General features: G+C 46.6%; 1 protein-coding gene across 1 annotated transcript in view; it reads left to right on the forward strand.

The window, feature by feature from the left end:
• The window catches only part of STAB2 (stabilin 2), a 165,309-nt gene that overhangs the window by 128,439 nt on the left and 20,358 nt on the right, over positions 1 to 16,512 (forward strand). The window contains exons 48-58 of the mRNA XM_047066788.1: positions 193 to 339; positions 1,137 to 1,277; positions 2,290 to 2,349; positions 4,614 to 4,790; positions 6,132 to 6,221; positions 8,144 to 8,290; positions 9,662 to 9,718; positions 10,887 to 11,013; positions 12,579 to 12,728; positions 14,469 to 14,573; positions 15,644 to 15,751. Coding sequence (XP_046922744.1) covers positions 193 to 339; positions 1,137 to 1,277; positions 2,290 to 2,349; positions 4,614 to 4,790; positions 6,132 to 6,221; positions 8,144 to 8,290; positions 9,662 to 9,718; positions 10,887 to 11,013; positions 12,579 to 12,728; positions 14,469 to 14,573; positions 15,644 to 15,751 — 1,309 coding nt within the window. The remainder of the gene's footprint in view (positions 1 to 192; positions 340 to 1,136; positions 1,278 to 2,289; positions 2,350 to 4,613; positions 4,791 to 6,131; positions 6,222 to 8,143; positions 8,291 to 9,661; positions 9,719 to 10,886; positions 11,014 to 12,578; positions 12,729 to 14,468; positions 14,574 to 15,643; positions 15,752 to 16,512) is intronic.

Raw genomic sequence — 16,512 nt, forward strand, 5'->3', positions numbered from 1 at the left:
AGCAGGGAAGAAGGGAGGGCCACTTTCTCCCTCTTGTCTGAACAGCCTGTACCCTGTAAACCTGACCACGAGCCACCCCTGACTGCCTCCTTCCCAGTGCAAGTTGGGGGAGAGTCCCTGGGGAGAGCATGGAGGAGGGGAGGGCATGGAGGGGGCCAGCAAAGGCTGGAACCCTCCCATCTTCTGTTACAGATTAAAGACTGGGACAAACAGGGCCTCATGCCCCAGGTTCTTCGTTATCATGTGATCGCCTGCCACCAACTGCTTCTAGAAAACCTGAAATTGACCCCAAATGCTACCTCTCTCCAAGGGGAGTCAATCGTCATCTCCGTCTCTCAGGTAAGAGAGGCCACCTCGGGAAGAGGACCATCTTTCTTAGGCCCTCTCTCTTCTCTTCTTTAGACTAATACCAGTAATAATAGTAATAACAACAACAACTAAGACATGTTGAGTGATTGCTATATGCCACGTAGTATTCTAAGTATTTGATGTGTGCTAACTTTTTTAATCCTCCAAAAAATCCCATGATGTAGATACTATTCTTTCCCCAATTTATGAAGTAGGAAACGGAGCTCAGAGAAGTTAAATGACTTGTCCAAGGTCACACAGCATGTAAATATTAGAGCTGGAATTGAAACTCGTAAGCAAAGCAGCTCAAGCGGTCATCAGAACGGCTTTGGGTTAGAAGCTGGAGGGGGTGAACACTTTTGACCGAAGCCACCTGACCATGCTGGCCCCCTCGCCCCCCACAACAGAGGAACTAGTAGTGACTGTAGAATCCATTGCAAAGGGAAGTAAGTTGTGGTGGAGGCAGAAGGTGGTGCAGACAACGCAAGTGATGTACTTGTTACTTCATATTTGAGAATCACAGCGAAATGACCACTGTGGTTGATTCTTTGCTATTAACTCCTCCAGGTGAAAATTACAGTCTTGTCTCAGTTTTCCTTTTATAGTCATAACAAAGAAACGTGCTCAAGGAACTTAGATCTTCAGATTTTGCCCACAGCCCTACTTAAATGTTCACTTTCGTGATGACTTAGCATGTTGGTAAAGCATTCTGGAAGAAATGACTGTCCATTTCTCTTTGTGCTCATTTTTTTTTTTTTCTCTCTCTCTCTCTTCTTGGTTAATTTCAGGACACGGTGTATATAAATAATAAGGCTAAGATCATATCCAGTGATCTCATCAATACCAATGGCATCATCCACATCATAGACAAATTGCTGTCTCCCCAAAACTTGCTTGTCACCCCCAAAGATGCCTCTGGAAGGATCCTGGTGGGTTCATTATCATACTCTCAGCCCAGAGTGACTCATAATACTCAAAATGTATTTTCACAATTCTGATTTTGAGGCATCTTAATTTTGCTGCTTCAGTCTCAAGCTACTATTAAAAGCCTAGTGAATATTATTCTAGTAAGAAGTAAATAGGTAAAAGCCTAATTTAAAGAGATAAATGGATTTTATAAGTTTTTCTTTAGTTTCCACATGGACAGATGGTCTTGCATAGATTTGGAAGATGGAGAAATTACATAGATGGATGAGATAGATGATAGGTAGATAGATAGATAGATAGATAGAGAGATAGATGATAGATAAGTAGATAGATGATAGATATCACTCAAAGCAAACCTGGAGTAAAACTCATTTTCAATTGAAAGAAAAGACAAATTTGAATTTGATTGTTATTTATTAGCATCGGCCAGGGTTTTTCATTGCAGACCACAGAACCCACTCTACCTAACTTAAACAAAAAGGAGATTCTTAAGATACTAAGTTTAACAGCAAATCTCTTGGAAAGCCAGAGAGTCTAATTCAGAAGCTACATAGCTGGGAACAAAGCGGCCCAGGGATACCTGCCAGGGGAAGTCACGTGACTTTCCTGTGGGACTGCTCTGACCTGTCTCCAGCCTCACCCCCTACAACCTCCAAGTCCGAACACCAGATGCCTCCACCATTGTGCTGGTCAGAATCTCCTGCTAGCGGTCACCTCCGCCTCTTATTGTTTCCTTCCACCGATAATCCTTGTAAAAACTCTTCTGTTTGGTGGATCCTATGTCACACACGGGGCTGGAGCTGCAAGGCAGTCTGGGAAAATGTCACACATGGTCCCCCATCCGCTGGACTGCGGAAAGGCGTGGGTACGTCAGAGCCGGAGTGGGTGCTGACGAGCCAATCTGCGGTACCTCTCACGTTATCTTACCCTGATTTCATTCAGCTGAACTTTTGTTAACGTGCTTGGTGAACTGTATGGAGAAAGGTATTATTCCTATTCTTATTGCCTTTGCAGCAAAATCTTACAACAGTGGCAATAAACCACGGCTACACCAAATTTCACAACCTACTACAGGTAAAAACCCAGGGGATTACCTGCCTAAGGAGGTTTCTTTTTTGAAGGGTTTTGTTTGTTTGGATTTTTGGGGGGAGGGGTTGTTTTGTTTTGTCATTAGTGTTTTGTTTTATTCGGGGAGCAAGCCAGCCATTGTGGGAATCTGTGTAGGAAAGTCCCGACTTCCAATAGAACAAAGTCATTCTCTGTCACTCCATTCCCAAAACAGCATTCGGTTTGTTCAGCTATATAATGTACACCGGCCAAATTAGAAATCGATGCACCTGCGGCTGAAGCAAGGGAAAGGACTCAAGCATCACATCTTGCACTAGGGCTTCACATCTGGAATTCTCACCTCCGTAATAGGGGCAGGCAAGCTGACATGCAAATCTGGGAAATCTATGCCCCAAGGCATAGGTACACATTGCATTTAAAACTACAGTGAAACCTTGGTTTGCGAGCACAATTCGTTCCAGAAACATGCTTGTAATCCAAAGCACTTGTATGTCAAAGCGAATTTCCCCATAAGAAATCATGGAAACACAGAAGATTCGTTCCACAGCCCAAAAATATTCATATAGAAATGATTACAATACTGTAATATGATACAAAAAGTAAAGAAAATACAAAATATAAAGACAAAGAAACAAATTAACCTGCACTGACCTTTGAAAACCTCCGTGGCTGTTGAGGGAGACCTGGGAGAGGAGGGTTATTGTGCAGGACGACTTTCACTATCACTGTCGATGTCACTACTATCTATTGGCTCGAAGGAATCTTCTTCTGCATGGGGGCCATTGTATATGCTCGCATGGATGTTGACTACAGTCCAGTGTTAACAAACTCTTGCCGTGCACTGTATTTAATGGAACTGGCAATAAGGCAGCAGAGGAAAGGGTCTCTCTCTGTCTGCAGGCAGCCTGAGCTAGGAGGAAGCAAAGCATCCCTAAGCTTACTCTTGGATGGAAAAGCAAAGGCCTGTCTTTGGTGCTTTGAAGTGACAAAAAATATACTAGTGCCAGTTGTGGGCACCTTCCAGTGTTCCGGAAAAATCACTGATTTCTGCCAAACACCATGGCCTGAGACCAAGCATCTGACCATGGGAGACGATCACTCACAATCCCACAGCGAGGGAGGGAGGGAGGGAGGGAGGGAGAGAGAGAGAGAGAGAGAGAGAGAACCATTGGCTCAGCTGTGATCATGTGATGTTTGGAGTCACGTATGAGTGATGCAAGACGTCACTCATTTATCAAGTAAAAATTTGTTAGAAATTTTAAGTGTTTCTGTGGAACACTCGTAGAACAGGTTATTTGCAATCCAAGGTTTTACTGTTTATCTTTCTGACTTCACTTTTCCCACAAATTGAGTAGAGAAACTTCTTGTCCAAAGATTTCAGAGGAGAATCAAGGAGGGACAGGGGTCTTCCAAGGTCCCCTCTCCTCCTCATACCCTGAGAAGCCCCAGGAGGACTCTTAGAACCCAGACCCCCACCCCACCCCCACCCCTACCCCTTTTAGCATTGCCTACAAACTTCTGCATTGACCAGCGATTTCCAAAATAGCCTGGGGCTCACCCTCGGAGTTTTTCAGAAATGGAGATGTCAAGGTGTTCAAAATGAGACTCTCCAGGGATGTCAAAGGCAAGTGTCTCTGCCTGCTCACCCAGCCCCAAAACCTCATAGTCACCCTCACACCTGGGTATCACGTCTGGTTGAACATAGGCTTTTAGAGAAAGTTAGCAAACCTCTCTGGGGGGCTCAGTAGGAAGGAATAATAAAACCTACTTCATAGGGTTATTGGAAAAATTACAAGGAAGAATATATATAATGCACCTGGGTTACAGAAGGTTCTCAAAAAGATTCCCCTCCCTTTGTCTAGCAATTTCTCTTCTGAGTCCATGTGATCTAGAAATCTCATACAGGAATATCTCAATATTGTGTCAGTTTCACTTTTTTAAATGAAATATGGGGAAATGCTAAGTGGACCTTCCAGAAATTAAAATATTTGGGCAGCAGTAGCAAAAATCAAAAAAAGATATTTGTTACACGTTATTTTTGCATTCACAAAAGCCCAGAATTGACTTTCTGTTTTGCTCCCTAAGAAAATGAGGGTCAGAATGGTTGGGGCGCCAGGCTGTCACCCTTGAACCAGCTGGAGTCCCGGGGAGCCCCGGGGCGGGCACGACGGGCCCCACCCCCCCACCCCCGGCTGGCTTCGGTCCTCAGAAGGATCCTGTGCCTTGTGGCTGGGCTTTGCCGTGCATGCGCCCGACTCCCTGTGTTTCAGGACGTGGGCTTGCTGAGCATCATCACTGACCCCATCCACACTCCAGTCACTCTCTTCTGGCCCAGCAACCAAGCCCTGCAAGCCCTACCCCCTGAACAGCAGGATTTCCTGTTCAACCAAGACAACAAGGACAAGCTGAAGGAGTATCTGAAGTTCCACGTGATCCGAGATGCCAAGGTACTCTGTTAACACACAGACGTGAGTGCAGGGGTGCCCAAGGGGGATCAAAGCCAGGAATGGTCAATGTGTCTCCGCCTCCGAGGTGCGAAGGACACCTGGGCATGCCCCCCTGCCCCTGGTGTCCTCTTCGACTGGCCCCGTGGTTAATGGACCCCCGCAGTGCGCCAGGCCTGTTCTGTTTCTCCGACCTCCCATGATTTCCTTTCCAACTTGAATCAATACCCAGGAGCATCGTTTCCTCTCTCGTGCTGCAGGTCAACTCTCCTCGGCCCCACTTCACATGCAAAATGGCTGTTGGTAACAGTTCCCAAGTTCCCAACTCATTCTCCCCCAGTTCCACAGTGTCTAGGCAAAGGGCGGATTCCCCCAGACGCGATCACTCCTGAACGGATCTACCGTGACCGGGGAAGCAAGATCTTGTAGCCGCATGGTAGCTCCTGCTGAAACCCTGTCACTCTGAGTCCTCAACCAGCACCCATGTCTCTCTCCAGGACTGAGTCTGCCTAATCCAAGAATGCCAAGCACCCTAACTTTGGTTCATTCATGGGGCCTGTATTAGCGTCTTAGGGCTGCATAGCAAATAACCACAAACTGGGTGGCTTGGAACAACAGAAATGTATCCCTCAGATTTCTGGAGGCTGGAAGTCTGAAATCAAGGTGCTGACAAGGTTGTTCCTTCTGGAGGTTCTGAGGGAGAATCTGTTCCATGTTTCTCTCCTAGTTTCCGGTGATTGCCGGAAATCCTTGCCATTCCTTGGCTTGTAGATGATGCACCTCTCTAAGCTCTGCCCCTCTGGTCACATGGCTGTCCTCTCCCTGTTTCTTTGTGTCCACATACAATTCTCCTTTTCTCTTTTCTTCTTATGAGGACACCAGTCATACTGGATTAAGGGCCCACTCTACTCCAGTGTGGCCTCATCTTAACTAATTATACGTGCAATGACCTTATTTCCAAGTAAAGTCACACTCTGAGGTAATGGGGGTCAGTGTATCTTCAACTAAACTTTTGAGGGGTCACAGCTCAACCCCTAACAGCACCCTATGCCATTTCCCTGACCTGTCACTGGCTTCATACACCAACACAGCATCTGCTCTGGACTCCCAAGCATGGAAAGGGTGTGGAAGGGGGATTGAAGCTAGCCCAGCGGGGGGACACTTTCCCTACAGACAGAATTTCCAACTTCTAGACAGCCCATGATTATGCTTCCTTTTGATTCTATCGGCAGTCATTTTAAAGCTGGAAAAACCTGTGGCCGGATTTGGTTGGTTGGCAAAGCTCCTCTGGGTCCTCCTTCAGCCCAAATTTGGGGTATTAATGTGGTACCGTCGCTCTTACAGATTTTAGCGGTGGATCTCCCCAGATCTGCTGCCTGGACGACCCTGCAAGGCTCTGAGCTGGGCGTGAAGTGCGGCACTGGCCGTGACATTGTGAGTATTAACAGCTTTCCCCAACCACTACCTCTTCAAGAAAATATTCATTTTTTTCCTCCCATTGACAGCAAGCCCTTTTCTCTGGCTGCCTTCGGGGGTCTTACCCTGAGAGTAAGTATTTAGCTGTGAAAAACCTGATAAATCCTGGCCAGCATAAGCCCTGGTAGCAGGTGTTAGGGGCCCCCCGCTTACACTTGCAGAGAGTGGCTTTCGGTTGGTTTGTTTTTGTTTTGTTTGGACAAAGATAGTATACTGTTATTCCTTTCCCTTCCTTCCCAGCCCCACTGTGGCCTCACCTCTAGCCCCTTGTTGGCAGGGGGAGCCAGCTCTGGGTTCCATCTACCTAGATCAGCCAACAGAGAGCAAGTTTGCAGTTTTCACCTTCCCTGGCTAGTTTCTGAGCAATATTGCCTCCCTGTAATTCCACATAATGAATGGGTGTGATAGGATAATATTAGCTATATCCTATATCCTGCATATAATGGGAAATCCAACATGACAGTGCCTTAAATACATAAGGACTTGTGTCTTTTTTAAGAGAAATCTGGAGGCAGCCAATCCAGAGCTAATATGATGGCTCATTGGCGGAGCTCCTTCTGTTTTTCTGCTCTGCAGCGCATTTCCAACCTCAGTGTCACCTCAAGGTTCATCGTGGCTGCTGGAGCTCTAACCATCATGTCCACTCTCCAGGCAGCACAAAGGAGGAAGGACAAAAGGGATGCAGCCCCCAGCTGAGTTGATTCCCTTCAAGGAGCCTTGTTAGAAGGGCCATACAACATTCTGTTTATATCTGATGACCAACCTATCAAAGAAGTATAATAAGAATATCCAGTGCTCATTCTGGGTGCTAATATAGCTTTCAGTGCATTTTGCAATGTATCATTTAGTGTGATCTTTGTAACAACCCTGTGCAATGAAGTCATTAATCCTATTGACCTGGTGAAAACAAACCTCAGAGTAGTTCGGTAACTTGTTCACAGTCACGCAGTACATAAGTTGAAGTGGGGGGATTTAATCACAGTTTTCCACTCTTCTTTCCACTGAATCACGCTGTGTCCATCCCATCAGTAGATGCTGAGATTTATCTCTCTCTCTTTTTTTTTTTTTTATTGCCAAAGAACTACCTAAAAGCATTTTTCTTCCTTAGGGGGATGGGGAAGCTATATTCAACAATTTCCTAGCTGGGTGAAGTTAAGGAAGAAAGCCCTGGAATTGTTGCAAGCAAAGCCCAATAATGTATCTAAAACACTATTTAGACAATGCCCAGTACATGGAAAAAGAAGTTATTGGCATCATTATAGAGCTAAAGCCATTGCTTGTATCTTCTGAAAAAAAAAGGTTGTGCCGGCACTTTGCTGGCAGCTAGCACTAAGTAAAAACAAACTGCACTATTGCGCATAAAGTGGCCACGTTACCTAAGTTTATCCTGAACCACAGGCAGGTCATGCCTGCTCCACCCCAACACCCTGGCTGCCCCTGTTTCTACTTTGGTGGAGGCAGTGTTACAGAGTAGCCAAGAGTGTAGGCTCGGAGGCTGACTGCTTAGGTAGGAACGCCCACACCACCACTTGCTGGCTGTCTGACCTTGGGCAAGTTATTGAACCTCTGGCTGCCTCGCTTTTCTCATGTGTAAACAGGGATACTCTAGGGTTGCTGTGAGGATTAAAAGAATTTGCACAGGTAAAGCACACAGAATATTACTCGGCACATAATACATGCTGAGTGTTTGACACATATATGCATATATACCATATATATATATTTATATATAGCATACACACACACACACACGTATACATACATATTTAGTTCTTTCTGAGCCTTGAAAGTGCTGACCACTTGATACAACCTAGGTAGAAGAGAAGTCTGAGAAAGATTGTTGACTGTTCTCTCTTTCTCCCTCTCTCCCTCCCTCGCAGGGCGAGCTCTTCCTGAATGACCAAACATGCAGAATTGTACAACGGGAACTCTTGTTTGACCTGGGTGTGGCCTACGGCATTGACTGTCTACTGATTGATCCCACCCTGGGGGGCCACTGTGACACTTTTGCCGCATACAATTTTTCGGTCGGTCCTAAAATCAGTGCTATAGTAGGAGACACTTGGGGTTCAGCCCTCATGATCTATCATGGACTCTGCCATGAAACCACACAGGGTTGGTCCTCAAGGGAGCCCAGGACCCATGAGATCTGAGGGCCAAATGATGGTGCTCTTGAGAGTCAGAATCAATAGGCATCTACGTGGCTCTATCCAGGCCTTGCACATTCCCATTTATTCACCAACCTACCCATCCATCCATTCCCTTGTCATTAAGGAAATAGTTGTGGTGTACCAACTGGGTGCCAGTTATTCTGCAACAAGCTATTCATTGTCAAACCCACCTATCCAGTCATTCACGTATTCATTCAACAAACATTTTTTTTTTTTTTGCGATTCTGCCAGATGAGACCATATAAAATTGCCCTATTTATAGGGTCTGACTACAAAAAATGGCAACTTCATATGGTTCAACCTAGTATTATATTATTCAACCTAGGTTGAACCATATGAAGTTGCCATTTTTGTGCCAACCTCCATTTATTTTATTCATTCATTCTTTTAACAGTGGTGATTCAATCTCTATTCTGGGCCCTGGTTGTAGGAGGCATTTTAAGATTTTACACTCATTCATCCATCATGTATCATTTATGGAGTACTACATCTGAGCCAGCCATTTGGCTCAATGATGATGTTACTCCTAAAATAATCCAATAACAGGAGTTGCTAGTAACAACTCTATGATGTAGATTTGGGAACTGAGTCTCAAACAGGTGAAGCGTCCTATGTGGCAAAGTCTGTGACCAGTTGGCTTTGGTACTTGGCAACTTGTAGGGATTCGATAAATATCCCAAATTATTCAGACACCAGTCCGATACCAAAGTAGGCGATGAAAACCCAGCTGCCCTTTCTGCTGTAGGGGTTGTGGCCTTCCTAACTTCCCAAAGTATATTCGCACACATTTTTGCAGTTAATATTTTCTGTCCCCGATCCCCTGAAGATCAAACAGAAAGAATCATTCTATTTTGTAGATCAGAAACCTAAGGATCGAAATGCGTGACTGGCCGAAAGTATCACACCTAGTTTATAACGAAAGTGGTATTTGTGTGCATGCTTCTGGGGCCAGTCTACCAGATGCCTGTATGGCAGTGCCCTGGGCCAGCTCTGTCTAGCAGGGAACTTTTCACCTCAAAGAAATAAACCAAGGAGCCGAGGGCCAAGACAGACCTTCAGAATTCTCCATGGCAAACTGGCAGTGTGTTTGCTTTTGCATTCTTGACCACAGCCAGAATCTTAATCAAGATTAAGTTCTTCATCGACCCGTCAAAATATTAACCAGGGGCATATCCTTGTGTTTACCAATATTCTTGATATTTAAGCATTTCTTTTCTTGCATACTAGGGAGATTGTTGGAGTTGTGACAATACCCCCAGCTGTCCGAGGTGGAGTAAATCAAAGGTAATTACAAATGCAGTGACAACGTTTGGAGAGCAGTATGTTTGTTCCATGATTAGACCCCAATCTTCTGGGAGGCGTGAGTAAGTGTGCGTGTGTGTGCATCTCTGGGTATGTTGTATGACTGTAATTTACAACATTCTTTTCACAACCAGGCATTCTTAGCCTAGCTGAGATGAACATTCTTAGCCCAGGCAACTTTTCAACCCAGTACCTACCTTCTAGGAACTGTCTAGAAAAATCATGGGATTGTAGACTTAGAAGGGACTTTCCAAGATAATGATAGTTATAAAAATAATAGTTGCATTTTGAGTGCTATTCCTGTCCCTGGCTCTGTGTTGTTCCCTTTATTTATCCATTACCCCATTCTTCCTTATAACATTCATAGGAAGCTATTACTACCTCCACATATGAAAAAAAAAAAAAAAAGAATCTCAGAGAGGGTAAGCAATTAGGCCAAGGCCACACAGCTAGTAAGGAGCAAAGCTAGGATAAGGGTCCAAAAAGCAATGCAAGAGTAATGGTTAAGCCAATGAAATTTGGAGTCCATAGCTATGGGATACAATTTCAGTGGGCAATCTTTGGCAAGTTACATAATCTATATGGTTTTGCCTCCATAAAATGTAGCAAATAACAATTCTGTGTGTGGTTATTAGGAAAAGTAAAATTTTAAATGTGGGTACAGAGCCTGGCACATAGTAAGCACTCACTAAATATTGCTTTTTTTTTTTTTTCACTTATTCCAAAGCCAATTTCTCTCTCCTCTACTGGTAAAACCCCTAACAAAAACACCCCCGCAAAACAAAATGTAACTCATCCCTTCCCTGCTGATTTGGGAGCCTTGCCACAGACCCCACGCATGATGGAAAGCTACCTCTACCCCACTCTCTTTCCAAGAAACCGCAAACTTCTGCAGCTCTAAGGGTCAACAAGTCCTTCCTCTTAAACCTGGGGAGAAATCTTTCTGTGGACTCTAGCTCTGTCCCCTCCCCCACCCATCTGCCTATCTATCCCCCTAAGCAAAGAATTCCTCTGTAAAGGGCTCTCGGGCCATTGAGTCCCATTTTCAATTTGGGCAGTACCCAGGTTCCTCCACTGGGGGCGGACTAGAGCCAAAGAGCCCAAGTCTGGGCGGTGGAAGGAGGAGGGTTGGATCACTTTCTTCCTCTAGGGAGTGAAGCAGAAGTGTCGATACTACCTGTCCTTGAGAGGGTACGTGGAAGGCTGCCGGGAGCAGTGCGTCATGGTGGTTCGGCTCCCCAGGTGCTGCAAGGGCTACTTCGGGCGAGACTGTCAGGGTGAGGGCGCCTCTTACCACCTCGGGATCCTGATTGTCCCATCACTGCGCGGCATTGTGAAAGCACAGACATTGCGGGGGCGGGATCGAATGCATGGCTCTTCATACCTCCTCTAAGAAAAGATCCAAAAGCAGTCATTCTAAAGAGCTGGGTAGCTTTCCTTCTCCTTTTTCCTTTTGCCATATTCTGTTTCTTACAGAGTTGAGACTCTACTGTGTGTAGATTGTCATTGTGTTGCACTTTTTTGCTCCACATTCTAGCAGAAGACATTTTCCAGGCTGCTGGAAACAGCACATTTCATTTCTGAAGCTAGTCCATGATACTGATTAGCACATGAGTTTAAATGCATCTAGGAGAATTCTACCTTGGCACAGTGCTGTGCTGTGTGACCATGATGTTTCGGATGCCATTATTCCCTGTTATGGGGTGAACCTCCCTCTCTTACCTCGCCAGGAAAGGGCTCCTTGCCAAAGAACACTTTGGCCCATCCTGAAATCTCTACATAGACAGAACTTCTAGCCAGTTATACATCAACAATAGCTGAATAACAAAAAGCCCTTCCCATCTGCCACACATTGTTTTAATTAAGCACATTTATTGAGTGCTACTTCCCATATATGGCAATACACTTAAACCTGTTGACAAGGGGCGCCTGGGGTGGCTTAGTCAGTTCAGCGTCCAACACTTGATTTTGGTTCAGGATCTCTTGAACCATGAGATCAAGCCCCCCATGAGGCTCTGTGCTGTCAGAGCCTGCTTAGGATTCTCTCTCTCTCTCTTCTCTCTGCCCGTCCACTGCTCACACTCTCTCTCTCAAAATAAATAAATAAACATTTAAAAAAAAAAAAAAGATTTAAACCTGGCAATGACCTCTAAGAAGTAGATGCCATCATTATCTCCATTTCACAGATGAGAAAATAGAGGCAGAGAGAGGATAAGCAGCAAGCCCAAGGTCCCACAGAATGTCTCCCGAAGCCATGGTTTCAACCACCATGGATACTCCATTCACTGTGGTCCGGTTGAGAAAATCCTGGGCAGGGTGTACACGCAATCACCCAGTGTCTGTCCACACTCCATCACTTAAGTGTGCGCTTTTCACAAAAACCAGTGTCACCCCTTCCACTTGTTCGGTGCCTTATGTTTTTTAAAGCACTCTCGGTTACAGTAACTTATTTGATCTTCAGTCACAATGTGATACAGATCCAGTGGGCACCGTGTCGTCACCATCATCACCATCTGGAGCTAAGAGAACTGAAGCTCAGACAAATTCATCCCAGATCTACTCAAATCCAGAGCTCCTAACCCCTAAATACAGTGCCTGGTTCAGCATATCGCTCTGCCTCGGTAGAATGCTATCAGATACACTTAAATTCATGTTCCAGAGGCCACTGGCTTGCCCTAAATACCCGTGACACTATGTGGGTGAGTCCCCGGGGCCACAGTCTTCCTGGGCCAGTGGATATCAGCCCCGCAGCTGAGGGCAGGTCAGCAGCACATTTACTAAGGTGCCGAGCGGTTCTGGGCCTGGGGAGGCTGTCGAGTCACTGCCGTTTCATTTCTTCCAGCCTGCCCTGGAGGAGCGGATGCCCCTTGTAATAACCGGGGGGTCTGCCTCGATCAGTACTCGGGCCTAGGAGAGTGTAAATGCCACACCGGCTTCAACGGGACGGCGTGTGAGCTGTGCCTGCCCGGGAGATTCGGGCCTGACTGTCAGCGTACGTTCGTGGCTCCCACTCCCCCTGCCTGTTGTTCGGCCGCTGTGTTCCCTGTCCTCGTCCACGCCACCTGCCTGGCCCAGAAACATCCCTCTTCCCCTCTCTCCCCGTCCACCCACCTCCCATCTGCCTGCCTTCACGTGCTTTTCCCTCCCTGGATGTCTCCCAGTTTCCATCCATGGAAAGAGCCTCACCTCCAGAAGTGAAATCCACATCCCTGCAGCCATCAGGACAAGCTGTGGCTGAACAACATTCATTCATTCATTCAACCAACATGAATTTAGAGTCCTTATTAATATTGGTAGCTAATGTTTCTAGACCACCTCCTACGCACAAAGGCAGGTGTGTTTTACTGCTTAATCCTCACAACTACCCTTTGCGGTAGTACTGTTACGATCCCTACTTACCAGATGAGGAAACTGAGGCACAAAGAGGCCAAGTGACTTTCTCAGAAGCCTGGAATTGTTCTAAGTTGTAGGGATGCAGTGGTGTTGGAAGGGGGCCAAATTCCGGCTCTCAAGGAACGTACACTCAAAGGGAGGAAACAGATTAAAACTGCAGAAACAAAGATAGTTATAAAGATAGAAAAAGAAGCAGGTGATGGGGATGGAGAAGGAAAGGAGGCACTGTTTTAAAAGACATCTCACACCAGGAATATTTGAGGAGAAACCTCAAAGAGGCGAGGGGCCGGTGTAGGGATATCCAACAACAGCCCAGTCCAAAGGAATTTTCCATCATGCTGGAAATGTTCTATAGCTCTATTATCAGGAATGGAAGCCAATAGCTACGTGTGGCCACTGAGCACTCAAAATGTGTGACTAAGGAACTGATTTTTTAAAATTTTAATTAGTTTAAATTTAAATAGCCGCTTGTGGCAAGGGCTGCTGTATAGTATGGTGCAGACTAGAGGAATGGATTTCCTAGAAGAGAAATGAACAAACGCAAAGGTCCTGAGGCAGAAGTGGGCTTGGCATGAAAGGAACAGCAAAGAAGCCAGGGTGGCTGAGCAGAGTGGGCAAAGAAGAGAAAGAGAGGAAGGAAATGAAATCTGAAGGTCACCAGCGGCCGGGTAACATAAGAGCTTCTTGGCCAGAGACAGCCCTTAGAATAGACAACATGTCTTCTAAGTGAAGGACTGTGAGTGGTGGGGGGAGCGGTGAGGGGAAGGGGTTCATGAGCACATTGGAAGTGTTGCTTCCGCTGCCCTGAGAATATGCTGTAGGAGAGCAAGAGCAGAAGCAGGGCCGACACCAGGGAACTGAATGCAACGGTCTAGGTGGCAGCCGGTGGTGCCTTGGGCTGGGGTGATCGTCCTCCATCAAGGTGGCAAAAAGTGGAAGAACGGATCCATACCTTGAGGATCTCACTGTCAAATGGGTCTCTCTGTTAGGAGGCCCCCGATGAGGTTCTCTCCCCCTTGTCTTCAGTTACAAACCCCATGACACGCTCTACTTCTGTGCTTATAACACTCACCGTGTTTGTAATTACATGTTCAAAGCCAGTTACTCCTGGACTGTAAGCCCCTGAAAACAGGAACCTTATGTCTTCTGTTTCTCACTGTAACCTCATTGCCGAGTCATGTCTGTCCCATGATAGCCACCGAATATATTATTTGTGCAGCGTTTGAAGGAATGGTGCCCCCCACACGGACAGCACAGCCAACGGGTGGTCAGAGAGCTGGCCGATTGGATTTCAATGCCTGATCACTGATTACTGACCACGTTCCAATTTGCTTTACAGCCTGTGGCTGCTCAGACCACGGACAGTGTGACGATGGCACCGCGGGCTCCGGGCAGTGCCTGTGCGAAACGGGGTGGACGGGGCGCTTCTGCGATACTCAGACAGGTCTGTCATGGGAGTGTTCAGCTGGCGGCAGCACCGTGCTGCAGGGGCCCCTCTGAGAGCATCTAACTGACGTTGGGGGTCTGAGTGACCCCTGAAGAAAACAACAGAGCAGGTGTTTCCCTTTCCACAAGGAAAAGATGATTTGGATATGTGGCCCTGGGCCTCGGGAGGTTTGGGGACTTGCAGGAAAACTGGGTGAATAGATTTAACTCAAACCCACAAAGCCAGCATGCAGTCCTTTGCAACCATGGAAGGGCCCAACTCGAGTAAATGATACAGGACTGGGCAGGAGTGGTCCCTCAGGATCGTGGCCCCTTGGGATCATGGCCTCTCGGGATCATGGTCCTTAGGATTGTGGCCCCTTGTAATCATGCTCCCTTGGGATCATGAGCGGCCAGTGTTCTGCAGCCTCCAGTCCATTCTGAGCCCTGTGTTCTGGTGGAAGGTCCTCCCGTCCACCCAGAGCCCTGTGTTCTGGTTGAAGGCCTGAGATGTGAAGGGTGAATCCTCCACTGTGAATTGCAGGGGGCAGAAGGGCACGACTAAGTTCTTCCTATGGGTTTAAGCAAGGTTCCAGAATCCCCTAGCTCAGCTTCCTCCACCTTCCCCCCTCCCCTGACCACCCCATGGCTTCCTGCTACCTGTTGACACTGCAGTCCTATTCACGCACCAAAGCTCTGGACTTCTCCCAAGCTTACTGGTGCCCTCAGAAAGCCATGGAATTTCTCCTCTGATTTAACCATCTCCTTCTGGAACCCTGTGCCCTTAGGGCCAAAGAGCTACTCTGCCAAATTCATCCTTGTTGAGGTATAAAGCTTTAACTGGTTGCCCATAAAGGTGACATATTACATTTTAGTCTGAGTAACATTTCAGGGTTAATGTCTTAATATTAAGGAGCAATTCTGGAGTCTCAGAATCCACAGGCTGGGAGAAACCTTTGCAAATCACCCTGTGCTCCCACTGTGAGGGGGCACTTTTGAAACTCAGTGACAGGCTGGAGAGCGAGTCTTAGAGGGTCCCACGTCTTCCCGCCACAGGCATGTGATGAACAGGGACCTCTTTGTTTACAGTTTTGCCCCCAGTGTGCACGCCTCCTTGTTCAGCTGATGCCACCTGCAAGGAGAACAACACGTGTGAGTGTAACCTGAGCTATGAAGGGGACGGAATAACATGCACAGGTGAGTCCTGTCCGCACGTGTGAAACAGCAGGGCAGTGCAGGAGCGGAGCGGGACGTGGTCTGAGTGCCCGGACTTCCTCCTGACCCTTCCACTCCTGCCTGGGCCATTTTGCCCATACCTACCCTCTCTGCGACTCAGTTTCCTTAGTGGGTTTACTCATGCCTGACCTGCCGACCTCCCAGGTCACTGTTTTGAAATCGCTGCACAGACTCAAAGTGAGGCACTTTACTTTACAGTGTTTTTGTAACTCCACAAATCTGGACTTTTAAAAAAATTCAGAAATTACATTACAATACTAAAAAAAACAAAAAACATTTACTGGGGCACCTGTGTGTGTGGCTCAGGTGGTTAAGCTTCTGACTTTGGCTCAGGTCATGATCTCATGATTTGTGGATGTGTGCCCCGTGTCGGGTTTCGTGCTGACAGCTCAGAGCCTGGAGCCTGCTTTGGATTCTGTGTCTCCTTCTTTCTCTGCCCCTACCCCACCCCTCAAATTTCAAAAAAAAATTTTTTTTAGTAATTATACTCATCACTTGGAGAGAACCACTCTGAACTTGGCAATGTCTGTATTTAGTAGTTAAGATACAGCTCCATCCACACGGAGACCCAAAGGAACAGTGGTATACACGAGGCAGATGTTTAGATGTTTATTTTTATCTCATATAATAGTTTGAGTGGAGGCATCCAGAGCTAATGTAGGTCTGAAAGGACATCTGGGAGCCTGACTCCTTCTATCTTATTGCTCTGTCATCGTTCACTT

This window comes from Lynx rufus, unplaced genomic scaffold, assembly GCF_022079265.1.
Source record: "Lynx rufus isolate CCGP_SWC_20201006 ecotype Redwood Valley unplaced genomic scaffold, mLynRuf1.p SCAF_7, whole genome shotgun sequence".
Lineage (NCBI taxonomy): Eukaryota > Metazoa > Chordata > Mammalia > Carnivora > Felidae > Lynx > Lynx rufus.